Consider the following 15,079-nt stretch of genomic DNA (forward strand, 5'->3'; position numbering starts at 1 on the left):
ATACTTCCAAAAGAATTCTTTACCATGGCTGAAGAACTAAACTTGGCAGACGTATGGAGGGAAACACATGAAGAAGAGGCCCAATACACCTTTTACTCCCATCCGCATAATTCCTGGTCAAGACTGGACATGGCATGGATGACCCCAAGTATCAAAATAGAAGTAGAAAAAATTGAGATAGGCACAAACCAATGGGCAGACCACAATCCATTATTCATAAACTGGAAAGGGGAAAGAAGACGTAAGAGATGGACAATGAACCAAAGATTATGTAAAGAAAAAGAATTTAATTTGATGTTAGAAAAGGAAGTAAAAATATTCTTTCAGATAAATAAAATAGAGGAAACCTCTTTACAAAACACATGGGATACTTTAAAAGCATATATAAGAGGCCTAGTAATAGCATATACGAGGAGAAAGAATAAAGAGAAGAAAAAACAATTAGATAAATTAGAGAAAGACCTAAAACAAATAGAACAAAAACTCCAGGAAAAGCCCCAGAACAAAACAATAAGAGAAGAATGGGAAATGATTAAGCATAAATTGAATTTGATAAACCAAGTAGAATTAGCCCAAAAAATAAAAATGGCGAAACAAAACTATTTCGAGCACGCAAATAAAACGGGCAGATGGCTAGCCTATAAACTGAAAAAAGAACAGGAAAAAAGAATGATATACCAATTGAAAGATGATAAAGGAGAAATTCAACATAGTAAAGAGGCCAAAAAAGATATTATTAAGAAATTTTATGCGAATCTATATAATCAGGGGAAAATAGAGGAAGATAAAATAAAACAGTACATAGGGGAATCAGGAATGCCCAAAATCACAGAAGAACAAAGAATTACTCTCAATAGGCCAATAACCAAATTAGAACTAGATGAAGTACTGAAAAAGCAAAAAAACAATAAAACACCGGGTCCCGACGGGCTACCGGTAGAAATATATAAAACAATGCAAGAAGTACTGGGAGAGAATATGCTGCGACTATATAATGAAGCTATGGAGAAAGCCAAAATACCAAATTCATGGACAGAAGCCATAATAACAATCATTCCAAAAGAAGACACAGATCTCCAGTTAATACAAAACTATAGACCTATTTCATTATTGAATGCCGATTACAAAATATTTGCAGCAATCTTGGCAGAAAGGATTAAATTAGTATTAAATACATATATACACCCAGACCAAAATGGATTTCTGCCGGGACGCCAAATAAAGAACAACATGAGAATAATACTTAATGCTTTAGAATACTATGAATCACACCCGGAGAAGCAGGCAGTGTTGGTTTTTCTTGACGCCCAAAAGGCCTTCGATAACCAAAATTGGAAATTTATGATTGAACAATTACAAAATATGCAAATTGGGGAAAAATTTGGGAAAATTATAGCAGAAATCTATACCAAGCAATCAGCAAGGATAATTATGAATGATGACATAACAGACAAATTTAATATAACAAAAGGAGTCAGACAAGGCTGTCCACTTTCCCCCTTACTATATATTCTATCATTGGAAATCCTGTTGAAAAAAATTAGAGAAGACCAAGGAATTCAAGGGTTAAGGATTAATAGAGAAGAATACAAAGTTCAAGCCTTTGCTGATGACTTAGCGTTTTTAATAGAAAATCCTATGGAATCTATACCTAATTTGCTCCAAAAAATAGAAGAATTTGGAGAAGTGGCTGGACTAAAAATTAATAAAAGTAAATCGAAGCTAATTGTTAAAAATTTTACGGAAATCCAAACAAAAGATTTGATAGATAATATACAAATTCAAACAACAAAAAAAATAAAATATCTAGGAATTTGCTTATCTACAAGAACATCAGCAATTAAAGAAAACAATTATGATAAATTACTAGAACAAACAAAGAAAGACTTAGAAAAATGGGAAAACTTACATATTTCATTCCTAGGAAGAATTTCGGCCATCAAAATGATTATATTACCTAAATTTTTATATTTGTTTCAGGTCACCCCAATTAAATTAGATAAACCGTTTTTTGAAAAGCTGAACAAAATAACATCTAAATTTATCTGGCAAGGGAAAAGGCCACGAATAAAATTTAAACTGCTTCAGGATACAAAAGATAGAGGAGGAACTGCACTCCCTGACTGGGAGATATACTACCAAGCAGCAGTACTATCGTGGGTTAAAGACTGGATAGAATTAAAGGACTCTAGAACTTTAACAATTGAGGGACACGAACTTCAAACTGGCTGGCACTCCTTTATGTGGGATGAGAAATACAAATCACATTCATATTTTAAAACACATACAATAAGGAACTCACTATTACAAATTTGGCTTAAAATTAAAAAACAACATTATATGAAGATACCAAATTGGTTAGCACCGGCTGAATCAATTAGGCACCCAAATTTAACAGATAAGACAAAAATAATTAGATATAAAGATATAATTGACTATCAAGGCAAACTAAAGACAAAACAACAATTGGAGACAGACTTACACAGAGGAATAGACTGGTGGACTTACACTCAAATACAATCCAAATATAGAGAGCATATAAAAACATATGAAATTTATAATCAAAAACAAGAAATAGATAAAATTATATTAGACTCAGAAAATAAATTAATTAGTAGAATTTATAAATTTCTCCTACGCTATAAACTGGAAGAAGAGACAGTCAAAGAAACGATGATCAAGTGGGCTCAAAATATCAAACACACAATACCTTTGGAAAAATGGGAAAAGTTCTGGCAGGTAAACCTAAAGTTAACGAAAGCAACGGCGTACAAGGAAAACCAACTGAAAATGTTCTATCGGTGGCATATGTCTCCAACCAGATTGGCAAAAATACAACCTAAAAATAGCCCAATTTGTTGGAAGTGCAAAAAGGCACAAGGGACTTTTTATCATTTATGGTGGACGTGCCCGGCAGCAAAGAAATTTTGGTCTAACATCAAAAAATGGTTGGAACAAATAACAAAAACACAGATTGAAAAAGAACCAGAAACATTTCTATTAGGAATATTTAACAAATCATACCCTAAGGATATCAAATATCTTACAATTCACATATTAACTGCTGCAAGAATAACCTACGCAAGAAATTGGAAGCAAGAAAAAATACCAAGTGAAACAAAAGTAATAGGGAAAATTTTAGAATGCGCTGAAATGGATAGGTTAACCAAAGAATTACAAGAAAAAGAAGAATCAGACTATTATAAAATATGGAATAATTGGTATAATTGGTTAAAAATTAGAAATATACAAAAAATATAGGGGATATATTACCGATTGATACATATATATCTAATAAAAAATATTATTAGATTAAAGAAAGGTGAAGGAATATATTATAAGTAGAATTGTAGAACGTCACTCTGAAAAAATGCTTAAGAAGAAATTATATTCTTTTTGTGTATATGTTGTATAAATGTTTGTTGTGTATATGTTACGTATGTCTTTTTTAATATTTATATTCAATAAAAACTATTTTATACAAAAGATAATTTCCATATTATGGTCTTTGCTAGCTGATTTTCACCGACTATGTATAATTGAATACTCAGTAAAAATATATATCTTCATCAGTCTCTTCTTACAAAAGTCTTTTGCATTTTATTCAGTATCTATATGTTGAGTTGTTGTTTCTTGAAGATTATATGCACTTAATCTTCTTGAAGATTATATGTACTTGATTTTCCAAGTTTTCCCCCAAAATCTTTCCAATATGGTTGAGTCCTAATACATCTGAATCATCCAGATATCTACACCAATTACAGTAGGAATAGGAAAACAGTAAATCATTTCACTTCTGTTACACTTAAATAGTTCATAAATAATTACCATATTTTCCGGCGTATAAGACGACTTTTTAACACATGAAAATCTTCTCAAAAGTTGGGGGTCGTCTTATACGCTGGGTGTCGTTCTCCTGTAACCAGGCAGACCAGCCCGAAAAGCTCTGACGAGCCTTAAATGGCTCTGGCGATCCAAGCTCTGACGATCTGCTAATCAGGCAACTCAGCTGGGATCGCCAGAGCCATGTAAAAGGAAAAAAGTTTTCCCCCTCCAGCTTGCTTACCTTAGCTGCTCGTCGCAACGCTTGCCTTGCTTCGCTTGCCTGAATCCATTCCATCAGCAAGCCACTCCCTGCCTGCAATCAAGCAGGCAGGGAGTTGGGGACTTCAACTCCCAGAATTCCTCAGCCAGCAAAACAAAGCTGGCTGAGGAATTCTGGGAGTTGAAGTCTACAAGTCTTAAAGTTGCCAAGGTTGGAGACCCCTGTTCTATTGGTTTTTTCCCCCTTTGGGAGCTTTAAAAAAAATAGTTAATTGGGGTTTTTTTTAGTTGTTCTTTTTTAGACCTAGCCATTTAAAGTTTAGGAAGTTTTAAATTTAGTTTTCATATAAAAATAAAAATAAAATAATATTTGTGCAGCTTTCTGAAATTTAGTGTGTTTCTGTAGTGTTTCACTCTAACTACACAAACACACAAAATCTCACAAAGCTGTATGTGGAATTTTGTGTGTGTAAAGTGTGAAAGTTGTTTTTTTGGGCTTTTTGTGGCTGTGTGAGGTTCCTGCTTGTTGCAGGGGCCATTTTGGGTCTAGCACAGCTGCTTTTACATTGTGGGTGAGCCAGTTGATGTTTTTTTAATTTTTATTTGGTGTGCGTTGGAAGAGGGGTAGTCTTATACGGCGAGTATAGCCCAAACCCTATATTTTAACAGGAAAAGTCGGGGGTCGTCTTATATGCCCAGTCATCTTATACGCCGGAAAATACGGTAGTTGAAAAGTTCTGTTTTTCCCCTTCTGTGACTTCCCTCTTCACAATTCAGTACAGAAATAGATCACTCATTGTTTGAGGAACAAAGCCGTGGCGATTCAGCATAATGCAAGTCTCAAAGGAGCAGATATATATTTTAAATACTTGCTGAATCAAACACTGAATTCTTCTGAGATTAAATTGTCAAACTCAGACCAAGAGACATTCATTGAATTCTGATATATTTTTAATGCAATTATAAGTAAATGCAACTTGAAAAAGATCCTGAGATATGTAAGCTTCTGGTCATTTGCTTGACCCAGGTGTGTGTGTGTGTGTGTGTGTGTGTGTGTGTGTGCCCGCGCGCATGTGTGTGCATGTGTGCGCTGCCTTCAATGAATGTACATTGGACTGACAAGGAAGAAAGCGAGGGATCTGAGAGGCCTAGGATCTTCTCATACCCATCCCTATTGCCCACTTTGTTCTCACTCTTTACTGTCAGTGAAACATTTTCCCTGTTGCTTTTTGTCAGGAAGCCTGTGTGAAAATACCAAACATTTAAAGTCTGGGATTGCATTCTGACCAATGTCTTGCACTGCCTTGATTCACCAAGGAAAATGCATCTGGTCTTTTCACATACTAAAGCAGACTTTTTTTTTTTAATTTGATTTATATGCCGCCCTTCTCCGGAGATTCAGGGCGGCTTACAATGCGTTAAGCAATAGCCTTCATACTTTTGTATATTTATACAAAGTCAGCTTATTGCCCCCACAATCTGGGTCCTCAATTTACCTACCTTAGAAAGGATGGAAGGCTGAGTCAACCTTGAGCCTGGGGAGATTCGAACTAGCAGTAATTGCAGGCAGCTGAATGATAATAACAGGCTATTAGTCTGCTGCGCCACCAGGCTCATTTTGTGTGAGGACCTTTCTATAACTGGAACAATTAATCTAAGTAACTGTCCATGTAAAAAAAAGTTCCTGAATGTATGCATTGTGAACAGAATATTTCAAAATGAGAACTATCTGGGGATAGTTTTGGAGTGTCTGGTGAGTCCGTTTTTCCACCATAAATGCAGTTAGAAAGTGTTGAGGTTTGCAACCACTTAAAGCTGTTCTTAATTTTCTTTGTCCTTTCTGCTTTAATGAACTTTCTCTCCAACTATCCTGACAAAGCTAAAAAACATTTTTTTTTTCAAACTCCTTAACAGAACGGGTGCTGTGATAGCACAAATATTCAGTACTACTGAAAGGCAGCCAAGTAATATAAATATCCACTCCTTGCTGCCATCGTGTGGTCAATGAGTGAAACAATTACAGTAATAATCTACCGATATATATATTATATTGTATATAAAATTAGTCAGGTCAAGTTGGCAAGCATACTTAATGCTCTTATCCCCCTATTTTCCCCATAACAACAACCTTGTGAGGTGGATTGGACTGAGAGAGAGAGAGTGTGACTGGCTCAAAGTCAAGCAGGCTTTCATATCTAAGGGAGGACCACATCTCAGAGCCTCTTGATTTCTAGGCCAACACCTTCACCACTACACCAAATTGGTTCTGTTTCAGGTGACTGAAATAAAAACCTCCCAAATAATCACCCAGTGGTATGGAGGGAAAGGAATAAAAATAGCAGCATGTAAAGTAACTCAAACATTGAGGATTCCAACATGAAGCAGGTTGCTGGGCTACTATGATACAGGTTAACGCTGTATGGATAGTAATGCAGCACTGGCCTGTTTGGGGAACAAGGTAAAATCACACTGTGAGAATGACAGTAAGATTTAGGACATCATGAAAGTAGAGTTTGACAAAGCAGCCATGGGGATATGTTTTATAATTCCGCCTATCATTCCCAGAGCTACTTTTCTGGCAGTGAAAAGACTGCATCAATAAACAGTTGATTCTCATTATTGGTGGTAGCTATGTTCTATAAAGCTGCCATGAACACAGAATTAACAAATACTGAACCATTGTTTTTAGAAGAAATACAGAACCCTTGTTTACAGTCCAAAAGCTGAAGACAGTGTGTTGACTCATTCAACCTCAATTGGGAACATCCAAAAATAGCCTTGGATGGTGATAAACCTCAGTGCTTCCTAACTGCACTTATAGTTGAAAAACTCTCATCAGCAGATAACTGGGATAATTTTAAATCATTTTGGATGATGCTAATTTAAGGTGAAAATGAATACTGAATCACACTCCAGAAACTTCTCATTTTAAAATATTCTCTTCACAGAACATAAAATCAGGTTTTTTTTAATGGACAGTTGCAAAGATTGATTGTGCCATGTTCCAGTTTTAAAAAGGTCCTCACACAAAATCTGCCTTAATATGTGAAATGATCAGATGAATTTTATATTAGTGAATCAAGGCAGAACAATCTGTTTAGAATATAACCCCATGCTTTAAGAGTTTGGCATTTTCACACAGGCTTCTGGGCAAAAGGCAACAGGGAAAATATTTCACCGACACAGCAAAGAGTGAAAAGAAAATGGGTAATTAAGAATGGAGAGAAGATCCCAAGGGTCTTAGAGGCTTTGCAAGTGTACAGTTTCAGTGATTCCAAGATTTCTACCGTAATAAATTTGTACAGTATTCCTGTTGCCTTTAAGCCAATACTTCCATTTGTAGAGGAAAGAAAGGTTTGGCTCTTACATGTCCCAAAATCCCCACCTTTTCCCCTGTCAATCCAGTATACATTCATTGAACCTCCCTATCCAGTATTCACAATGGAAGGTGTTAACCACCTCTTCATCACAGATTCAGTTTTCTAACTTTTGAAATATTTTCTTTTTCCAAATAAAGGAGGAAAAGGAATATAAAAAACAAACGGCGGTCCAGAACAAGTTACCAGAAACGTATAGGTCACTGGGTCGTCCCCCCCCCCACTGCATTTAACTATGTTTGCATTAAAAATATATAAAATCCAGATAAGCTAAGTTTGACAGTTTAATATCAGAAAACATCTGATGAAGAGCAGAATGGGAGTAATGCAGTGATCCTCTCAGCAGCCTTCAACACCATCAACCATAGTGTCCTTTTGAACTGGGGATCTGGGGCTGGACAGCACAGTCTTGTGCTGGTTTGACTCCTTTCTCCAAGGTTGGTCTCAATTGGTATTGAGAGATCCAGCCCACAGCTGCTCCTTTGCCATGCCACAGGGCATGGTACTCTTTACTCCTTTTTAGTATCTACATGAAGCCTCCGAGTAAGATCATCCATCACCATGGGTAGGAATGATACTCAACTTTATGAGGGTGAAGGTTCATTCTCTGAGCTTGTGGGTTGGCTTCTGAAAGTTTCATTACCAGGCTAAGTAACATCTCCACTGAAGATGTTACCTAGCCTGGTAACAAAACATTCGGAAACCAACCCACAAGCTCGGAGAATGAACCTTCACCCTCATCCTACACCCAAGCTACAGATGTTCACCACTATTGCAACACAACTTTATATCTCCATTTCCAAATGATGCTGTTGTTGCCCTCTTGCAGTGCTTGGAGGCTGTGGGGGTTTGGATGGGAGACAAGATTTAGCTGAACTCCAGCAAGACCGAATGGCTTTGGATACACGGAGCTTCTGACACTCCAATATCCTTAGCTCTGGATAAGGTAGAACTACCCCAGACAGACCCAGTCCACAATTTGGGGATTCTCTTGGACCTGTGACTACTGTTTGAAGAGCAGAAGGCAGTTGTGGCTAGGAGAGCCTTTGCACAACTTCGTGTTGTGCACCAGTTGTGGCATTTCCTGGATCAAGAGACCCTGTGTTCAGTCATCCAAGTCCTAGTCATCTCACGCTTGGACTACTGCAATGCACTCTACGTGGGGCATCCTTGAAGAGCATTCGAAAGCTTGAACTGGTGTAGAGTGGGCTCCATTCAGAAAGAGAGACTAAAAAAAGTCATTAAAGGGCCAATCACCAAGTTTATTATTTCAATAAACAAATTCTCCCAAGTATTTTACTGCATTAAACAGTAAGAACAGATTGATGTTAGATGTATTAAATGACAAATCAGTCTTGCACTTTTCATCACCTCCTTCCAGATATTTTTGCATTTAGTTCCCTTCATTTTTGACAAATAAATGGTCATATTGTCTGGGAATCTGATTTAAAGGTTCAGCCTAAAATATTGACAGGTCTTTGGTTGGGTAACGCTGGTCAAAACTACATATATAAATAGAGTTTAAGCCAAGATTTGAAAACACCATGGTCTATTCCACTTTGCAGCTTGAAGAAGAAATAAACCAGGACTAATTTTCACGTTGTCCCCAAAACAGGATTGAAGAAACTCTGGTTTATTATTAAGCACTAACTGTAAAACCTTGGATTGTTAGATGAACTTGAAAATATGCTCAAGCCTGACACTTGTCAGTTCTATCCACATACACAAGCTATTGCTTATTGTTCCGTATGAAGTCTATATGCATGCTCTTCTCATTTACTTTTTCTAAAAAGAGAGATAACTGTGTACATCAGTTATAATTATCCCCCCCTTCCTCAATATGTAGCAGGAAAGAGCTGTATGAAGGGATGATTAAGTTGACAGGAAATGCATGTGGCTCTTGGCCCAACTTTCAAAACAGCTTTACTTGATAATCTATCACAGTTTCTGCAGGTAGGTAGTCAAGCAGATTTATCTACTAATGCTCAGAGCAGAAACAACATCATCAGTAAAAAGTACATATCATAGAGATAGGCATTGCACTCTACTATCTCTAAAAAACACATTTTAGATGAAATATCAACATAGGTTCAACTTATTTCAGGTACACATAGGAAATTAACTGCAATAGTCATGAATAATGGGAAGAACTAAGTAAAAAGGACAACAGCATGAGCAAATAACTTGATGGTAGCGCATACATTTTTCATTAATATTGTCAAACTTCAACAGGACAATAACAAAGAAATGCAATATACTCCTTTCCCAGACTGGTATCCTCCAGGTACTTGGGATTACAACTCTTCTCAGAATACCTAGAAGTCAAGGATGAAGTATACTGCAGATTATCTGACAAGAACTTGGTTGAGAAAGGCATTATGGAACACATACCATTTTTCGATGCTGGCTGGATCTTGCTTTCCCTCACCAAATACCATTTGCATATAGTCAAAATTTCAAAGTACATATGAATAAATTACTTTATCATAGAATGTGTGCATCTATCTGTACATACTCTCTATATACATATACACACAAGGACAATTCGAATTTATTTATACAAAATATGGTCAACGGCCATCCAACGCTTTGTCACGTGCTATAACCGACTCATCAAATTTAATCATGAGTGTGGTCCCTTTGTGCCAATGGGCTGTGACTTTAGCAGGGAAGCCACTGCAAGTGAGCATGGCCTCCACAATGCCAGCAGTGAAGGAAGCACAGTTGAGGGTGCTGTTCTCCTTGGGAACTGAAATATAAGTATTGATAAGAGGCTCTTTCTCAATGATGTAGTAGGTCTTGTCATCATCGTTGGCTTGCTCAAGCTTGTCAGCTTCCTTCCCAAAGAGAGCCTTCCAAACCGTCACCTTGATGAAGAGCAGGATATTGATAACCTTAGTTTCACGTTTGCCATTTTTCTCTCGCATCACCAGCACATCCAGGATACGAGCTCCCACCTGCTGGCCTAGTTCAGAAAGTTTGTTCTGAAGCTCAGAAACAGAATAGACCCTGTTCTGGCAGTACTGTACAATCTCGGAAAACAGCAGAGAAAAGGCACTGAGGCTTACATCTGTCTTGGGTCGGGTGAGAGAACGTTCAAGGATAGCAGACTTCCCACGGGTAAAACGTGCATCCATAGTGCTACTGAGAAAAAAGTTATTGAGGCAATAAGCACACAGCTACAATATATGGTGTTGTTTAATTTAGAAACAGAGAAACATGTGGGTAGGGGAGAGAAAAAATAACAATCGTTTTCAGAGATTCAGCAATATCTATGGAAATATTTTCCTCCACCTTTGATACCAGAGATCACCATAGAAATTGATTAAAATTTATGATTGGGAGATTCAGACTGGGAAGCTAACATTATATACCTGCATTATGTAATATTTACAGATATGCAACAGTCATTCGTACATTTGTTTTATTATATATATATATATGCAAGTGTGTGTATAAGTATATGCTATATGTATAAAATTTAATTTAAATGATGTGGTTGTATTTATATTATATATACAGATAGTCCTTGATTTACATTTGTTTTTTGACTGAAATTTCAATGGCAATGAAAAAAAGTGACTTATGACCATTTTTCACACAACCGTTGCAGAATTCTCCAGACACATGATCAAAATTTGGGGTCTCATAATCACCATCTGTAAACTTCCCAGGCAGCTTCCAACAAGAACAGTCAATGGGGGAAGCCAAATTCACTTAACAACTGCATGTTTCACTTAAGAACTAGTGAACTAGTGATTCACTTAACAACTGTGGCAAAAAAAGGTTGTAAAATGGAGCAAAACTCACTAAAAGTAAGCAAAACTCATTTAACAACTGCCTAGCTTAGCCACAGAAATTCGGGCTCTACTGTGATGATAGGTTGAGAACTATTTTATTGCATATCCATATCTGTACTATATATGTATATGCATATGTATATATAAAAATAACCACATCATTTAAATTAAACGATAGTTAGATGATAGATAAGATAGATTGATAGATGATAGATAGATCGATACATAGATATCGATATCTATCTATCTATAGATATAGATAGATAAAAACAAATCTATGAATGACTGTTATTTATGATTAACATAGAACATTCTGATTCAGATGAAACTGAAAACAGCAACAGAACCTTATAAATTTCATTACATTATGTTGACTTTTCCCAATCTTCTAATTGGCCAAAGTGAAACCATTCTGGGTGACAGGACGATTTTACACGTTTTTGCTGTTAACAACATAATTATAAATCAGAAGCACAGGCTTACACAACTACCCCCATTTCAGGGAGAATTTCCTTTAAACTACACGGGTGAAAACGTCCCCAAATTGTTTTGCTTTCTATGATGGATTTAAGGATCATTAACGTGCCCCCCCCCCCCCCCCGCGCAACCTCAGATCGCACAAATTTGTTAGGGAGAAGCCCCGTCAACCATATCCGATGTTCAAACTTACTTAATATAACATAAGCCAGGCAGAAATGCCAGACACCCAGCTGCCCCTGGAGTGAGACCTCCCTCCAAATTAGAGCACTGGGGCAACACGACCATGACAGGAAGGGGAGGGGGAGGGGTTACATCGTTTCTCTTGCAAACCAACCCCCCCTCCCCCCCACAACCCTCCATCTCTCACCCAAAGAACGAGATTAACCGTCGACTGCGGCTCCTTTTCCCTTCCGGCAGCCCGCGACTCCTTTCCGGCCACTGGCAGAAGGACCGGAAAGAACAAGCGCACAGCGGAAGCGCCAGGAACCCGAAAGCGTCGCTATGGCAACCGGGTCCGCGGCCCAGCCGGTTTCCCGTAGCGCTCCCCGAACTAGCCTGCAAAAACAATGGGCGGGCGCTAGATGGCGGTAAAGAGACGCGGAACTGTCTCGAGCAGAGAGGGGAATCACAAACTCGAAGCAACGGGAGGGAAACGGGGGACTGTGGATCGGTGTAAAATATCAATACAGTAAACGAATATAAAACCATTTTATTTCATACAACAGCCGAATGCTGCAAAATGATATGCTCAGCACGTTACAATTTGTCATAATTGAAATGGCTGCTAGAGCAAATACTGGTGAGTTCAAAAGAGAGGTTTTATATGCATAGCATAAGGAGATAAATCCTGACTTGAACTGTGTAGTAAAATTACACAATTAATTTTGCTTTGCGCATTGGGAAATTCAAAACACCTCAGCAGTCACTTTCCCAATGGGAAACCATTTTATGGGAGTATCTATGACTGTCAAATGCAGATGAGTTTATTGTCCCCAAATATTTTGAAATCCTTTTTTCATGTTTCCTAGATCTGTGGTTCTCTACTTTTTCCTTTCTCTTAATAACCTGCCTTCCTTTGAAACAAATCTACTTTATCTGGATTTACCAGACCATTCACCACATTTTACCCCGTAAAGCTGCCATTTCCTTCCTTGCTAGCTCTCACTCAATGAAGGGACTGAGTGAACAGCTAAAAAGTCCCAGTATGGAAGTGTTTGTGTTTGTTTGTATGGTATCTAAACTACAGGAGGAATGTCTTGGAGTTTTGCAACACAGAAGCATTGTCATCCTCTTAAAACAAAACACTGATTGTCTTTGAGGAAGTAGCTGGATCTCATTTTGGAAGAAATTTCTGGAGCCCTGATATACCAGAGGAGCAGAACACATGGAAGACCAGATGAAAGGTAGGAACAAGACTACTACTGATGAGATGAGATGGGATAGATAAGATAAGATAACATTTATTGTCACTTTTTTCTGTGAACACAACAGTGGCATACACACACATACATATAATACACACACACACATTAATTGCAGACCATTTAGAATACATAATAATAATTATGAAAGCTATCTTTTTCTATGGCAACTTGATCCTGTTTGTGGTATTGGATTAATCAGAGCAACAGCTTTTAAATATGAGACAGATCTCAAAGAAGAACATAATGATTATGGGAATCTCTGGGCAACAAGACTGCCTCACAAGGCCAACACGCATGGAATTAAGATGCTTTAGTAACGACTTATTTTGCTTTGTCTACATAAAATTCCTATGTATCATCCACAATTAAGACTTGAGGCAGTTCAAAATCATCTTTAACTTTTCCAGTTTTGAAAAAAAGTGTCTTTTTGCATGATGTAATTGTGCCATAAGTATGATCTGCCACATGTTACTGACCACATTTGTTTTTGTGGTCAAGGTTAGGGAACCGCTTATCTACCACTAGCCACTTCAGGCCACTCTGACATTCTATAACACTTTTCAGACCTTATGTGGTTTCCTGAAAACACACAGAGATTGACATAAACCTGGACAGAGCAGTGGTTTTCTACTTCTGTCACCAATGACTGCATTACAAATTTTCTCTTCTACTGAAGTTCAAACTGGATTTAGCATTTTTATCCACCTATCGAGTACTTCCCAAGGACCTGGGATAGGCAGATGTGGATGTTTGATAGTGTTAGAGGAATCGTGGCAGAATGTAAGCTGTTCCAAGTAAAGCTGTCTTTTGCAATTGATTGATGGTGAATTTGTCAGTGCCGATGGTGTTCAAATTGTGCTTCAATTGTTGAGGGGGTTGCACCTAAGGTGCCTATTACTATTGCTTTCTTTTACCATAGTTGTTCTATTTCTATTTGCAGGTCTTTGTATTTTGTTATCTTCTCCATTTCTTTCTCTTTTATTCTGCTATTTCCAGGTACTGACACATTCACTATCCAGGTTTTTTGTCTTTCTTATCGACAATTGTTAAGTCTGGCATGTTATATGGCAGGTGCTTGTCCGTTTGAATGTTCCATGTCCCAGAATGTTTTATTATTATTTTATTTCTTCTGAGGACTTGCACAAGAGCAGGGAAACACTCCTGGGGGAAGTATTGGGAACCAATAAAGGAGAATATTTATAGCTCAGGGTTGAAATGAGGAGTCCTTAGTGCTCTTTGAGCTTGCTTGTTTTCTTGCAAACATTTTATTATTTAAATTAGGTAACATCATCAGTGCTACTGACATCACTAGTGTCTGCATTTCCCATAGTTGTTTTACAGCACAACAAAGTTACTTATATTCTAGAGTGGATGGGAGACAACAGGTGCCATCCCACACCATTCTGGCTGTGGTAGCACCCTGAGCCACCATGACAATTGTGAATCTGAAACTCTTCACTAGCACAGAACTAGATTCCTTGAACTTGTAGCACTAGTCAGGAGTAGAACTAACTTATGATCATTTGCTCACTTCTGTTTTTCTTTGTGCTCCCATCTATACCTTGGACCTTTTGGTCTTGGACCCTTATCAAGAGTGATGCCAACCAGAACTTCACCCACATCACCATACATCCTTCCTCCATGCCTATAATTTGTCAGCTAGGCTACTCATCAAACAATGGTGGTGCAATAAAGGGATAAAAAGGACCTATTTTAGTGTCAAGTTTTGTGAGTAGTAATAGTAGTTAAGGTATAGTAGTTAAGGAACTAGGCTAAAAAGTGGGAGATTATGAATTCTACTCCTACTTTGGGCATGATGTTAGATTGACCTTGGCCTAGTCTCTCTCAGCCACAGGAAAGAGGCAATGGCAAAAGAGGCATTTCTGAAATCTTGCTAAGAAAACTTCAGGGAGTTCTCTAAGTCTAAGTGGTCACCAGAGGTCATCACTGACTC

The 15,079-nt window shown here is 37.6% G+C and overlaps 1 protein-coding gene across 3 annotated transcripts; it reads right to left on the bottom strand.

Moving 5' to 3' along the window:
- Positions 1-8,664: 8,664 nt before the first annotated feature.
- TRAPPC5 (trafficking protein particle complex subunit 5) lies at positions 8,665-12,140 on the bottom strand. Of its 3 annotated transcripts, none has more exons than XM_070934428.1 (2): positions 12,069-12,140; positions 8,665-10,562 (listed from the first exon to the last, which is right to left on the bottom strand). In XM_070934428.1, exon 2 carries the CDS (start codon positions 10,556-10,558, stop codon positions 9,992-9,994), a length of 567 nt encoding a protein of 188 aa, XP_070790529.1. In that variant the 5' UTR covers positions 10,559-10,562; positions 12,069-12,140; the 3' UTR covers positions 8,665-9,991. The 3 variants fall into 3 exon arrangements, with proteins under 3 accessions (XP_070790529.1, XP_070790528.1, XP_070790526.1); XM_070934427.1 differs by having other exon boundaries at positions 8,665-10,565; positions 12,069-12,134; XM_070934425.1 differs by lacking the exon at positions 12,069-12,140 and adding an exon at positions 11,892-11,986 and having other exon boundaries at positions 8,665-10,565.
- Between the last annotated feature and the right edge of the window lie 2,939 nt (positions 12,141-15,079).

This window comes from Pituophis catenifer, unplaced genomic scaffold, assembly GCF_029215685.1.
Source record: "Pituophis catenifer annectens isolate HBS135680 unplaced genomic scaffold, rPitCat1.0.hap2 SCAF_2, whole genome shotgun sequence".
Classification (NCBI taxonomy): domain Eukaryota; kingdom Metazoa; phylum Chordata; class Lepidosauria; order Squamata; family Colubridae; genus Pituophis; species Pituophis catenifer.

Bases quoted from the DNA above. Each gene is read 5' to 3' on its own strand.
- TRAPPC5 (XM_070934425.1), bottom strand. From the start codon at position 11,986: ATGGTCGTGTTGCCCCAGTGCTCTAATTTGGAGGGAGGTCTCACTCCA. The intron at 10,566-11,891 runs GTAAGTTTGAAC...CTTTTTTCTCAG, and splicing joins CCTGGCTTATGTTATATTAA to TAGCACTATGGATGCACGTT.